At 46.3% G+C, this 13,637-nt stretch overlaps 2 protein-coding genes across 5 annotated transcripts in view; one reads left to right on the forward strand and one right to left on the reverse strand.

Moving 5' to 3' along the window:
- Positions 1-453: 453 nt before the first annotated feature.
- On the reverse strand, positions 454-12,919 carry LOC106740623 (ubiquitin thioesterase trabid). 4 transcript variants are annotated; one of them, XM_014611845.1, is made up of 9 exons: positions 12,833-12,919; positions 11,228-11,459; positions 8,165-9,421; positions 6,950-7,231; positions 6,050-6,251; positions 5,664-5,941; positions 5,129-5,358; positions 2,476-2,905; positions 454-1,823 (listed from the first exon to the last, which is right to left on the reverse strand). In XM_014611845.1, exons 3-9 carry the CDS (start codon positions 9,046-9,048, stop codon positions 1,745-1,747), a joined length of 2,385 nt encoding a protein of 794 aa, XP_014467331.1. In that variant the 5' UTR covers positions 9,049-9,421; positions 11,228-11,459; positions 12,833-12,919; the 3' UTR covers positions 454-1,744. The 4 variants fall into 4 exon arrangements, with proteins under 4 accessions (XP_014467331.1, XP_014467332.1, XP_014467330.1 ...); XM_014611846.1 differs by lacking the exon at positions 11,228-11,459 and having other exon boundaries at positions 12,833-12,914; XM_014611844.1 differs by lacking the exon at positions 12,833-12,919 and having other exon boundaries at positions 11,228-12,093.
- The window catches only part of LOC106740624 (NADPH-dependent diflavin oxidoreductase 1), a 3,163-nt gene continuing 2,154 nt past the window's right edge, over positions 12,629-13,637 (forward strand). The window contains exon 1 of the mRNA XM_014611849.1: positions 12,629-13,040. Within this exon, the coding sequence (XP_014467335.1) occupies positions 12,940-13,040 (101 nt within the window). The 5' untranslated portion in view covers positions 12,629-12,939. The remainder of the gene's footprint in view (positions 13,041-13,637) is intronic.

The raw sequence follows: 13,637 nt of genomic DNA on the forward strand, positions 1-13,637 counted from the left end.
TATCTTCCGCCTGTTTCCCCGTGAAATGAGTCGTCGGTCATTGGACTTCGCTGACCATCGATATCGGAGATTTTCCGCTGCGAGTTTCGACTTTGTCCCGTCAAATTGGTCTCGAATTAATTAAATCGATCGTTTTCGTCGCTTCATTTTATTCTTATTGTTTTTCGTTTCTTTCCAAGGGCCTGTTCGCGCACGGCGAGTTCCTCATCTTCGATATTAATCACGAGAGCTGAAATCGCCGGTCAAATCCCTCCGTCGAGACACTAATCGACTGCAAAACAGCCAATGGGACACCCCGCGTGTTCCTCCGTTCGTCGTAAAAATGGAACGCGACGAACAGATGGACGGACGGACGGATGAATGAATAAACGAACGAACGAGCGCTCTTCCGAAAATGCGCGAAGAAAAATTTGCCCGTATGGATTCGCTAGGAAATTTTGTAATTTTGCGAGAGAGAGAGAGAGAGAGAGAGAGAGAGAGAGTGAGAGAGAGGGGGGGAGAGGAAAAGAGAGGAATTGCTCTAAAACACAGGTTAAACTCTCTCTCCCTCTCTTGCACTCTCTCGTTCGAGACTAATATCTTTACAAACTATCTGTGAAAAAATTGTTATATTCCGCCTTCGATAGCCTAGAGATTAAATTTCTATTATGCAAAAAACGACATCCGACGTGTAACAAACGAATGTTCTCTACACTTTCAACCCGAAATGTCACTGGCAATGAATTGTATACATATATATAATATAACACTTACCCGCGTAATCGTACGTATCGTACCGCAAAAACATTTCGATATTTATACATATACATATATATATATAAATATATAACATACTCGACGCGCCCTCTTCTCTCCATCTCGAGAAACTAGATTCGGTACACTGCTGGAGGGAGAAGAGGCCAGCGAAGTTTCTTTCTTTTCCCTTTTGCCTCTGCCGCGAAAGGACGAAAATCAAGAAAATCGCGCCGCACGAATGAATGAATGTTTAAGAAGTAACGCACGCTCGATCCCGAAAACGTCCGGCTACAGAAGATAATCATCGCGCTCACCGCACCTCGCCGAGACGAGTAGTCTCGGAACGACCGTTTCATCCTGACAGCGAGCTCGACGAGTCATCAGCATGACCAGTCGGGAAAAGATCCCTCGGAAAAGAAATAACAAAAACAAGCTAATCATCGACTCTGCGAAAGCTTCCGTGTGCCGGCTCGTCGAGTCTCAACGAACCTCACGACCTCCTCTATGCAGCGCTCGAGAATTCGATTTAACGACGGTACATTGCCAGTGTGAGAGAATGTATATGTACGTATGGACGTGGTGGTATCCCGATGGTGCTCGAGTTATCCGACGAAGTATTTCACGCGGGCACATCTCCCGTCTCTCTTTCCTAATCCTAATTCCGCCGAGAAGCATCCATGTTTCACAGGTGTGTGGATGTGGTACAGCTTGGCTCACGATTGCATTAGAGTATGTACTTCGCAGGAGGGGGCAGAGGGGGAGGGGTTCGGGAACTTTCTCCCCTGTACTTTATTTAGAGATCTTTACGTTAAAATTACAGAGAGTCCCCGAGGCTCCTGTACATGTCGTAAAGCAAAAATGAATAAAATACAGAGGAAAGGAGAGAGGAGAGGAGTTTCCAAGTCCTCTCCGAGAGTTCCGGCGGGAAAACAAATGAAACAACACCACGAAATTTCTGCGAAAGGATGCTTCTCATGTCACAGTCCCAACGCGTGGGATTACCTCGCTTCTACTCGTCCTCGGTATCGCCGTCGCTGCTGTAATCCTGCAATGTCGGTGGTCTCGAGAATGGTGCGTCGTTGGTTTGACTGTAACATCGTAAAAGAGAGAAGAGATTGTAACTCGAGAAATTGCGCGATTCCCTTTTTCCAGAATATAATTAAGTCTGAGTAATTAGGTACTATTAATTACATTCAACTCGAACGAAAACAAGTGAAAAAAAGAGAAAGAAAATACGTAATTCTCATTGTAACCATTAGTTAGAATTGTTAGAATTAGAATTACAATTAGAGTTAGAAAGTTAGAAAATTGAAGTTAAGTTAGAGTTAAGACTTCTGGTCTCTCGTTGCAGTCGTCTTGTTTGACGCCAGAAGCGAGAAAACGCATGCCGAAAATTCTTGCGAAGTATATAATATGGGAAATACGTTGAAATGAAAGGACGTGCCCACAAAATGACATTTGTAATTGATTGAAACGCATTTGTAAAATGTCGCAAAATCTTTCCTTTCGTTTTAACAATCGATAAATAATCATAAAACTAATATAATATGCGATCTGCCTTTTTAGCCTATCTTTCTCATGATTTCATCACGTTTTAAGGAAGGTGTAAGGTAAAATGGGTTTGATAAAAACTCGATAAAATTTGTGCGACGAGGAAACAGAAGGCTTCTAGTTGAATAATTAGTAATTCGAACTGTTGCCAAACGTCAAGAGGATCAGGAAAGGTGATTTGCTACTCACGCTAATCTACGATAATGATTCAGCCACTCCTCCAGCATTTGCGCCACGAGCAGCGGTCGTTTGTGGAGCTTCTGCTGGGCGACGAGGATACCACCCTCAGTCCTGCAGACGTCGAGCCATTCCTTATAAATAGACTCCTCGCGGCCGACCTCGTCAGGATTGAGGAAGTGTATCGGTAGGAGCTTGTGCTCGCGATCCATCAGCGGCATGAACGTTGTCTGCATCTGCAGCTGTAGCTGCTCCAGCGGACTATTCCCGCCGCCGTGGTGATGGTGGGACGGCAGAGGCGGTATTCGCGACGAGGCGTAAGGCTCGATCGGTACCAGCGCCGTGAAGTGGCCTCGGGTGTAACCGAGGGCGATCGGCGAACGAATGCAGAACGAGGGCTCCCACAAAAGCGGCAGGTAGACGCCTTCGAATCTCGCGTAGCCTGTAATAAACAAAACGGATACTAGAGTTAGATTGCAACTATATAAGTGTAGATTTTAATTATAGCTCGTAACTGTGGAATATATTCAGCGCTGCTATCCAGTCATCGGAACAAAAAAGTGAGATGGTTACTGCTTCTTGGGGGGAAAAAAAGGTGACAAGAAGTGACTTCTCTGGCACAAAGTAGTGATCAAAAGTGACATTTTTTGTCAAATTCTGAGAATAACTAAGGTCATTTAAGCAAAAAAGTAACACTTCAAAAAATAACACTTTTACCTTCTCTCACTCTTACTTTCTCAAATTTATCTTCGGATAATTTGATATATAGCGAATTCTTTCTATAGTACGAAGGTTTGAAAGTTTATAACCAAGGAAAGGCCGAGAGCATAAACGATACAAATACGCTTTAGGAGCAGTTTTATTAAGAAAGGCGGCAAAAATATTAATATAGAACACCTATATTTTACAAATTTAACGGCGATTTAGGAAAAAAACGATTATAATGATCCATCTTGGTCGAACGTGAATTTTTTAATGACTTGTCAAAAAAAAGTGACAAAAGGTGACTTAAATAATTGGATGGCAGAGCTGAATATATCGTAATTATAGGTTATATGTGACTATAATAAAGCATTACTCTCTAAATTTCTCGGAACGAAACTTCGTTCCAAAAAAATGAAAATTCACTCGAAGCAACGGCGAAAATTGGATTGACTACACGGAATTGCAAGAATAAATACTTAAGCCGTAGAGTGCATTCTTAATCCGGGCGAACGAGTCTTTAAATATTCAACATAGATTATACAAAGTGTTCGCAAGGTCTCGGAACATTCTTAATATGTAGAATGACGAATAAAATCGAATGTTGGAGAAGAAACATAGGGGAGTCTTAAAAAAAGTTCGAATTGGAGGTGCGAAATTGAAAATCGCAAAGGAATTGCCAAGAGGTAAGAAATTAATGAATCCGATTAATTTGAATTTGCAAATCTAATTCTCATTTTTATTTGTTAAGTAAATTCGACACTGCCTTCGATAAAACCAGCAACATATTGATTTGTCGGTGGCAAGGTAACAAGGAAGTCATGGTGACTATCAATTATGATAAGATAAATTCGATGCCCGTAGTGAAACATGTTGGTAAAAGAAGAAGGTCAAGAAGGATGGCTCCATCTAGGAAGGCAAATATGTAATGTTCCCACAATCTGTCCTCCTCCATAACGATAACCAAGGCATAGAAGGTGTCGACTTCCATGACAAAGCCATTCAAAATTGTCGGATAAATATTCAATCGAAAAATTGGTATTGGCCATTGTGACTGGCGTGCTTTGACTCAGCTATCATGAATGCGTGGAAATTGCAATGTTTCATTGCCCGCTTTGCAAAGGAAAAGCCGATGTCGCGGGACTTCCGAATCGTCATCACCTCGGTTCTTCTGCTGACTTTCAATGAAAGACTAGAAGATGCACGAGATGATGGTGACTTGGATTCAGTCAGCGACTCCGTGAGTTGCTTCGCGTCTCTGGGGAGCACGTGATGAAGCAAGTGCAAAGCATATGTCGGCGATGCAAGATGTGCCATAAAAAGACAATAAATATGTGCAAAAAATGTAATATCTACTTGCACACTAAATGCTTCGAGTCATATCATCAACCAAAATAATCGATCGACACAATTTCGCATTTTTCATTTATTTTTATCATTTTTTATATTTTTAAAAAATATTTTTTTAGAATTACGAAAAGAAATTTTTTTTATTTCAAAAAACTCTACCTTCACTTTACATATATTCTTCACATATTTCTATGTATTCTTTATATAGAATTATAGATAATTATATATAGATATTTTTATCAAATATAGGCCAACGTTCCACTTTAGCTTTACCTATTTTTCGGAAAAAACAGCTATTCGGAAAATTTTTATTTTAGGTTTTTCGACTTCCTTGGGTTTCAGTTATCCTAAACGGTACTTGGATCTCATAGATTTTAATATTTCTGCAGCCCGGCCCGAAATGGGTTAAGACAAAATTATTGAAGAATGAATATACTCTTTATGAGATATTTCATATTCGTGTTGTTAGTTCTAAGAATGACGAGTTTCTTTTTCTACGGTGTCGAATAATCTTCCTTGAAATTTGCTCAATATCCGATTTTAAACACTGAAACGACTATCTAATCATTGAAACAAGCAGAAGCGAAGTTCTCGTGTTTCGTCGAGCACTCACCTATGTCCTCACCGCGGAAACTCTTGACGTACTTGACCCCGTAAACGATAATAGGTCGCCTCAATATGTGGGCGAGAGCGAATACGTGCAATTGTTCTAACGCGCTGCCGGGCTGAGCAGCTGTAGCCAGCAAGCTCTCCCAATCCTCCTGCCATTGCGTTTCTTCTAAGGTGAAATCTAACATTCTAGATGCCTGCGACGCCTCGTATTCTCTCCAGCGGGGGTAAAAGCTGCAAAAACAATCGTTCATCATTTCCACTTTGAAACAATGTCGGGACTCGTCCCGAATAAATGATTAGCATCGGAAACTTTTTGTATTTTATTATATTACTATATTATCATATATTTTTTACATAACTCTATTATGTACTATACAAGTCCCAGAACCACCGTGCATCTTTAACATGGCAAATCCTTCTAAGACGAAAGTTAAAATACGAAAATAGCGAAGCTACAATCATTTTTCGTTTGTACAGCATACAATAAAATTTCTATTTCCAATTGTTGTTCACATATTATTGCAAGATGCACTTACAATTGCCCGGCCTGTTGCAAAGTATCGGCGAGCGCTCTCCTCAGAGCGTTGTCCCTGTCGAAGACGCCCCAGGTAGCTTGCATGGCGGAGTCTAAGAGGCAATCGCCTGCTGATCGGTTCCAAAGAGCGTGCAAACGACTGCCTAATCGCTCGGTAATCTCCAGAGACCAATTTAAAGCTGCCGGTTCGCCGCCGCCGCCTTCCAGTTGCTGTTGGGCCTCTTTGTCTAACAATTCCTCCAGCATTTGTTCCTGCACGATACTCGGTAAGTCCTCGACCTTAAGGAACGTCGACAAATTAGAAATATACGTTCGTTGTGTCTCTCGAAAACTCTAATATTTCGCGAGAGGAAGCGTTTCACAATTGCAATCGTGCGTCGTAATCACCTCGGCTGGTAAGGCAAACGTGGCCATGTCCGTGACAAAATAACAAGGAAACGAGCCCTTCCGCAAGCGTATACTGTTGGTGACGTGCCGGCGTATCTGACCCGCCAGATCAGGGGCAACGTAACTCGGTACTCTCTTCACTCCCGAGCCTGAGCCTTCTATTTGCGACAGTAACGTAGCTAAAATATCCTCTCTCTGAAACCTGTTGAAATACCAATATCGAATTAGGACTCGTATGCGCCTACATATTGCAAGCATACGCGCGAAAGAAATACTTCTCTCTCCCTTTTCTTGCTTCGAGTGTATATGTAATATTATTAAGGTTGAGAAGTAACAGGTTATTTGTAATATTGTTGCGAGTTACTTTTTTCTAATAACTATTTTGCAATGTGTATTTTTTCATTAATTACTGGTAAAGCAATTATATTCTTTAGGTAATGATAATTAACATAATCGTTACTTCGATGAATCATAAAGAAGGGTCCTCAAAACTTGGTGAAAAATGTCATGAAAACTGTAACAACTCGTTTTGTAATAACGATGATAGTAACGAATTACTTTTTAAAATGACCCTGACAACACGAACATCTGAAAGGTATCTAAGATTGCTGACTGAAGAGACATTTTATTTTCTTTAGGTATCTTTCAGAAATTTTTACCGGGAAGTAACGATAACAGTAACAAATTATTATTTAAATAATTATTCGCTTGAAAGAAACAAGTTACTTTGTTCCAACGTGTAACAAATGACGAAAAAGTAACAAGTTATTTAAGTAAATATTCGTTTGAAAAAGTTACTTTTTCCAACGTGTCATAAGTAACGAGAAAACAACTTTAACCTTGAATATCTGCATAATGTTCGCTATTATGTCCAAGAATGCGGTCTCGTAGTCGACTCACCTAATAGCCAAGTGCACCAAGGTGTGCCCGACGTCAAACGCACTACTTCTGTTGAGGAGTAAAGCCTCAGAATGCGTCAATTGGCGAGCGGGGTCGCCGCCACTTGCCAGGTAAGCTTCTACGGGGGTGTTGTCGCCCTCGACGATGCCGAGGCAGGCGTTTAGCCAACACCAATCGGTGTGACGTCTCAGCTGCTTCAATCGGCGCTCGTAATCACAGTTATTAGGGGACTGAGGAGTAGACAGACTGTCATTGCGACTGTCTGTGTACCTGTGTGGCGCTCTGTAACAAATCGAACGCGTGTTATCGACGGAACTCACCGGGAAAAATCCCGGTGAAGCAATATCGGCGGCACGTGCAACGTTCATGAGACGATATAACACTTTTGCCTAGGTAAATTGTAGGTCTGCTTTTTACAGCTGTAATTTCGGAATTAGTTTTTTATAGCTGTACTTTCGGAATTATCTTTTTATAGCTGTACTTTCGGAATTATCTTTTTCTCGGGACCTTTTTATTTCTCTTTTTTCTTTCTTCCACCGAGTATTAAATATGTATCCGCTTCAAGTGCAATTTAGTGGAATTATAAATAACATACCTTAAATACTAATACTTTCAACGCTATTCATAATATGTGTTACGAAAATCTACGAAGATCTCCGTTGAAAGTTGCTACGAAGTAGAAACCATTGAAAGTGTTATTATAACAGATAACATACATACGAATATTCGCGGATGGGAATTCGAAGAGGGAAAAATTCAATTATGGATAGAAAAATTACGGTAACAAGAAAACACCAAAATAGAAGAACTAAATAATCGAGATGTCGGATCGTCGAGACGCAAAGTTGCTGGAAATATCTTTCTGCTTTGGCCTAGTTAAATCATTTGTTCTTTTACAACTGCACTTTCTGCACCATCTTGTAAACTTCCTATTCGTTCCCCTCCGTCATCTGTTTGATCTACAAAGATCTTTCTGATCTTACTGAACTCTGTGATCTCACTTTAATCTTTCGCAATCTATTTCCTTCTTCTTTCCACCCGACGTCACACGTGCATCTACTTCATTTGAAATACAAACGGCGCAATTCCCCGCGGCTGTAAAAAACAGACTTTGCACACAAATTACACCGGACTCGAGCGATGACGGCGGTAATTCTAACAAGAGTTAAAGCGGCTTCATCGATAAAACGACGTATCGTGAAGCAAGGTAATCACCTCCTGCCTATCGCGGAGTTGTCCTCCCGCTGGGTCTGGTGGATGTAAGGCGCATGGGGCGGCGAAGGCAGGCCTCGTTGTTGGCCATGGTCCCTCTCCGGACTCGGCACCCCCAGATTGCTCACGGCGCACCTGTTGTCCCGTCTGTTATCCCTGTCCTTAGGCTGGCCGCACATTACGCACTTGGTGGCCTTGGGCCAGTTCTCGTAAGTACACGCGTGGCAGGACCACTTTTCCGGGTGTATGTTAGCCTGCTGTTGCTGCTGCACGTTGTAGTAGGCCCGCTCGGGGTGGAGATTGATCACCGGCGTGGACTGCGAGTTGTTCGAGCCGGAGTTGGGCGGACCGTCGGCGAGCCGCAGCGGCGCCAGGTGTTCGTGCAGATTCGACGCCAAAGAATGAATCGACTGGCCGATCACGCCGGTCGCGGAGGCGGCGGTGGTGGTGCTGGTGCTGATGCTGCTGGTCGTGGTGGTACTCGTCACGGCGATTATGGTGTTGGTCGCGCCGGCGCTGGCGGCGATAACGGCGGGCTTTCGGTTGCCGCACTGCACGCAGCGCGTGGTGTTCTGGTAATTGAGGTACGTGCACATGCTGCACGACCACTTGCCCGCGGACGGCACGTTCTGGCTGTAGTTGTGGGCGTAAGCGGGGTCGCTCACGATCGGACTCGCGCGCTGCTGCTGGTGGTGGTGGGTCACGGGGCCGGAGGCGACGTTGGACGAGGCCCGCTGCGGACTCGGGTCGCGCAGTCGGTAGATGTCCTCCCCCAATAGCGGCTTCGCGCCCCGGCACATGGTGCACTTCAGCGACGACGGCCAGTTGGCGTACGTGCAGTACTCGCAGGTCCACTTCGACTCCGTCTCCTCAAGCCTGCTGTTCATCTTCGTCGGCTGCTGCTCAGTGAAGGGGAAGCGTTACTGTCTCTTTGGTCTTTCTCGCTTTCGCTCTCTCTCTCTCTCTCTCTCTCTCTTTCGCTCGCTCTCGGCCACGAGAGACGCGCTGCTCGTCGATGGCGCTGCGATGGAACACGGGTGCGCAGGTGGCAGCCGGGTATGCATGAAATGTGTTCTGGTTGGTTCTAGGTGGCGGCAGACCCAGAGGAGGATCCTACGCCTTGCCACGCATGGTATACTCGGGAAGTCTGCAAGCCTTGTTATCCTTGTAGGTGCGGTACGGTATGCGCTATGTGGTCAGCATCGTGAGAGGTTGCGGTGAATCGAAGCCGTTGAACGTGGTTCCGACATCTATGGAAGTCTGAAAAAGAGAGGACAGCGATTATTACGTCATGCGGAAAAGAAGATTGGTTGGTGGAAACGGTTAAGTTTGATGTTCAGCGGAAGGTGTATTTTAACAACCGTTTGCGAGTTTTCTGCGCTGAGATTGAATTATTCTTTCAGATCTGAGAGAACAATCCAATCTCAGTTCGGAAAAATTCAACAGTTATGCGAAATATGCGTTCTGCTGAACGTGGTAATTGTCTGAACGTCGGAGGCACCTAGGCAGCTGAGAGCATTCGCGTCCAGCTGAGCGTTTACTTTACAACTATAGTCAATTCTCTGTACTGAGGCTGAATTATTCCTCCGGATTTAGAAGAACAATTCAATCTCAGCCGGGGAAATTTCCAACAGTTGCAAAATAAACGTCCTGCCGAACGGTGGCCGTGGTTTAAACGTTAGATTGTCGAGGCATGCAGTAGCTGAAAACGTTTCTTCGCAAAGTCTTGCCAAGTTATTAATCACACCAGATTTATGAATGAAACAGTGTATCCAGCGGTAGCGTAATCACGTTGCGCCGACTCTCGGTGCGATTTATCCTCCCGGTTTATCACGTGCAGCTTATCGAATGCAAAAGCAACGAGTTTATCGTCCGGCGGTGATCATCTCTCCCGAATGTTCCATCCGTCAAATTAACCGGATCCGTCCGAGCGAGCGAGCGAAAAGAGAGAAGCGGAGAACGCGATCAAGACAGGCGGTTTAATTAGCGAGACGTAAAATCGTGGATAATTTATAGCGACCGTTCGATATGAGGTGTCCTTTGCGGGGCGAGCGCGTGTTGTCCTCGGCTCTGCGGAGTTTGTTTTTACCTACACTCGCTGCACTCGTGCATTATGCTCCTCGCCGGGCCGAGCGTCAGAGCGGTGAGGAGCAGCGAGGAAGACTGAGAGAAAGTGCGGCCGAAAGAGAACAGAGCGCCCGTCCGCTCGGTCTTCTAGCCGGAAAACGCAGCTGAAACGAGAGCACCCGCGTGTGTCGGCGAGGGGAGTGCAGAACGAGCGCGGACTCCGAACGGGTACGCGCGTCTCAGCCGCGTCCTCCTTCTGCACCTTCTGCACCCGCGCGAGGTGAAACGGGCGCTCGCTCGAGCGAGCGTTACACTCTCACGAGCGTATCGAAAGGTCGCAAGCGTGCGAACCGCGTCTGCGGGCAACACGTCGTTCCGATTTCCCAGGCCTGCCTCGTCTCAGTCGAACCAGTGCTGCACCGGAACTTGCGTTCCTTCTCCCCTCCGACGCTAGGTTATGCACTTGCGTCGCTCCAAAGGCGAAAAGTGCAGTCAGATTCGACCGAAACGAACCTCGTGTCAGCGAAAAAGCACGAAGTCGCGGTTACCGCGAATTCGCGTGCCCCGGGAAGAATCAGCGCCCGGACAGCGTGGATGTCTGAAATGCACGTCCGGAGGCATCCGTCCGAAACAAGTAGGACGTCTCTCAGACATTCGTGCTGTCTGGACGAACTCGGATTCGCGATTCCGATAACGTCCGAGAAGACTCTTCTCAGGACTCGCGAATTCGCGCGAACGAACGATCGGAATGCTGCAACAACAGCAGCTGTCTGATCGAATCGAACGTACACTCGAATCTAAATATAAATATCTATAGACCCGTTGCTCTCCCAGCTGCACTTTCGGTACCTTCCGTAGCTGCACCCCGAACATTCGAGTATCCGAGAGAGGCAACGCGGCGGTGTCGAGCGTTCAGCTGTGGCCCATGGAGCCGAGAAAACCCAAGGAACACGCGACACCATGTACTTGTCTGTCTGTCCGTCCGTCTCACTGACTGACCTCTCTCACGTCTGTGCTCCGTACGCCTCGTGGAGGTACACTCTCGCGGGGACGAGGTGAGACGGGAGTCCCGCGCGAACACAGCCCGGAAGCGTGCGCGCGCGTCAGCTCGCCCCAGGTGTCTAGGAACTAAGGCCACCCGAGTGCCTGGCCTGCTGCCTCTCGTCCGCCTGGCTGCCTGCCGAAGAAGCTGCCGTCACGCTCGGGTATGCGGCCCCATGGGAGAGAGGACCTTGAAACCGACACCAATCGTGGAAGCACACGATCATCCAGTAGTCGTCAGTCACGCGATCGCGCTGCTTTGTAGATGGAGGGAAAGAGAGAGAGGCACACACAGGGAGAGAGAGTGCAGGTAGCTGCACCGCGCGAGCCACACGACACGCGGCGCGACTCGCTCGCGCGCGAGAAAGAGAGACAGCGCGTACACACAGGGAGAAAAACGCGCGCGCGCGCGCGTCCGTCGACTCCGCGCGCGAGAGGAGGACGCGGGCTCTCGGAAACGGGGATCTCCGGGTACTTCCGTGATTGATCCCCCGAGGGCGATCCGAGGCGAGTCCTTCGCGACGGTGGATCCGCGAACGGACGAGGAGAGACGCGGCGGAGGGAAGAAACGACGACGGGCTGGCCGTCGACGACGACGGTGGCGTCGACGTCTCTCTCTCTCTCTCTCTCTCACACTTTCTCTCTCTTCCTCTATTTTTCTTTCTCTCTCCACTCGAGAAGACGACAAGTTGTCACGGCACTCGTCACGACATGCTCCTATGAGTGTTCACGCGCGTTCATGGTGCCGCTTCCTTTCTTCTTTTCCTCGCGTCGCAGTCGGTGGACGCGCGCACGCACGCACGAACGAACGACGAGAGAGAGAGAGAGAGAGAGGGAACGAACGAATGAACGAGCGAGTGGCTGTGTGCGGCAGCGACGACGATAACGACGACGACGATGATCCCGCAGCTCCTCTCTCGCGAAAGTAGGTTTTGACAGTCATCCGCAAACAGACGGAACGACAGTGTTACCAACCGACGGATCGCTCCTGCGACGTCCCGCACCGTTACGTCACGCGAGCCTGCGCGCGCGGGTCCGACCTAACCTCAACGCCTCCAACGCTCTCGTCTCGTGATTTCGGACCCTTGTGTCTCGTTACCTTCTTCACGAGTTGATGATATCGATCGGTTGATCTTTCATGATAGGAGACTCCGTAAATGAAGGAACGTGAAGATGGGGAGAGCGGGAGAAGGAAAGGGGGTAATAGGCTCGCTCGCGCTTCGTTTGCGCGCGCAAAGCTCCTTTTTCATTTATAAATATCCCGGGCCAGCCGCCAAGCGACCGTTCGAGCGCTTAGCCTAGACATTTATCCTTGACATTTCGTCAAGAGCGAGATTCCGCGGCCAAACGAGTTGTCGCAAAAGCCAAGGCGCGCTTTCCCGCGCCGCCGTCCGTTAACTTACACTTATCTGTTCGTTTCCATTGCACCGTGCTGCACTTGCGTGTGTACCTTGTGCACTTTGTAGTCGGCAGGACGGGCGTTCGTCTTGTTCGGAGTGCGGAAGTGTCGCATGGTGCGATTGGAAGGTTCAGAAAGTGCGACGAGCGGACCTATACACTAACCTCATTGACAATCAGCTGGAACGTGTCAATCGTCGCTTGTCGCAATCAGGTTAGGTTCACCTCGGCGAGAATTGAAACTCATCCCGGGTCGTAGTGAAAAGTTCGCGATGACGAAGACGGACAGCGCGGTGGTCGTGCGCGTGTTATACGGAAGCGAGACCGGAACCGCTCAGGACGTCGCCGAGCAGGCTTGGAAGAGCGCCAAAAGGTTTTGTTATTGTGCTCTTCTGGCATGAACCCACCGTCCTCTCCTCTTCTTTCCTTGTTGTTATCTTTATCTTCAGATTAGCCTTATCCTTCTCTTATTCTCTTATTTCTTTTTCTCTCATCAACCTCTTCCTCCTTTTCCTCTAGGAAGACTTTTGGCACCTGAATCTTCTGTCACTTTATATCCAACTGTTTTTATTTTTAAGTGCTCTTTAAACAGAAATGATTCATCCAATGTATCTTTAATTTTCCTGCTCGATTCTTGAAATGTTACCTATGAGAGTGGTTACTTAATTAAATATGAAAATGATTTTAAATATATAACTAGTTGTATGACATAACATCATTATATTCAATCTTCTACAATGATACTTAATCAAATACATACATATATACATATATACATCAATATATATATATATATATACAAATATATAGCTTTCACATACTATATATCTTTATTATTTAAATTGGCTCTGAGTTAGTGCCACTTCTTTTATAAATTTGTCCTTGATGTTTCATAAATATATTCAGTTTACTTCTTCAAGATGAAGAATGACGCAAAATTCTCTCTCTCTCTCTCTCTCTCTCTCTCTCT

The sequence above is a fragment of the Dinoponera quadriceps genome, unplaced genomic scaffold (genome assembly GCF_001313825.1).
Source record: "Dinoponera quadriceps isolate SergipeBrazil2010 unplaced genomic scaffold, ASM131382v1 scaffold278, whole genome shotgun sequence".
In the NCBI taxonomy this organism is placed as follows: domain Eukaryota; kingdom Metazoa; phylum Arthropoda; class Insecta; order Hymenoptera; family Formicidae; genus Dinoponera; species Dinoponera quadriceps.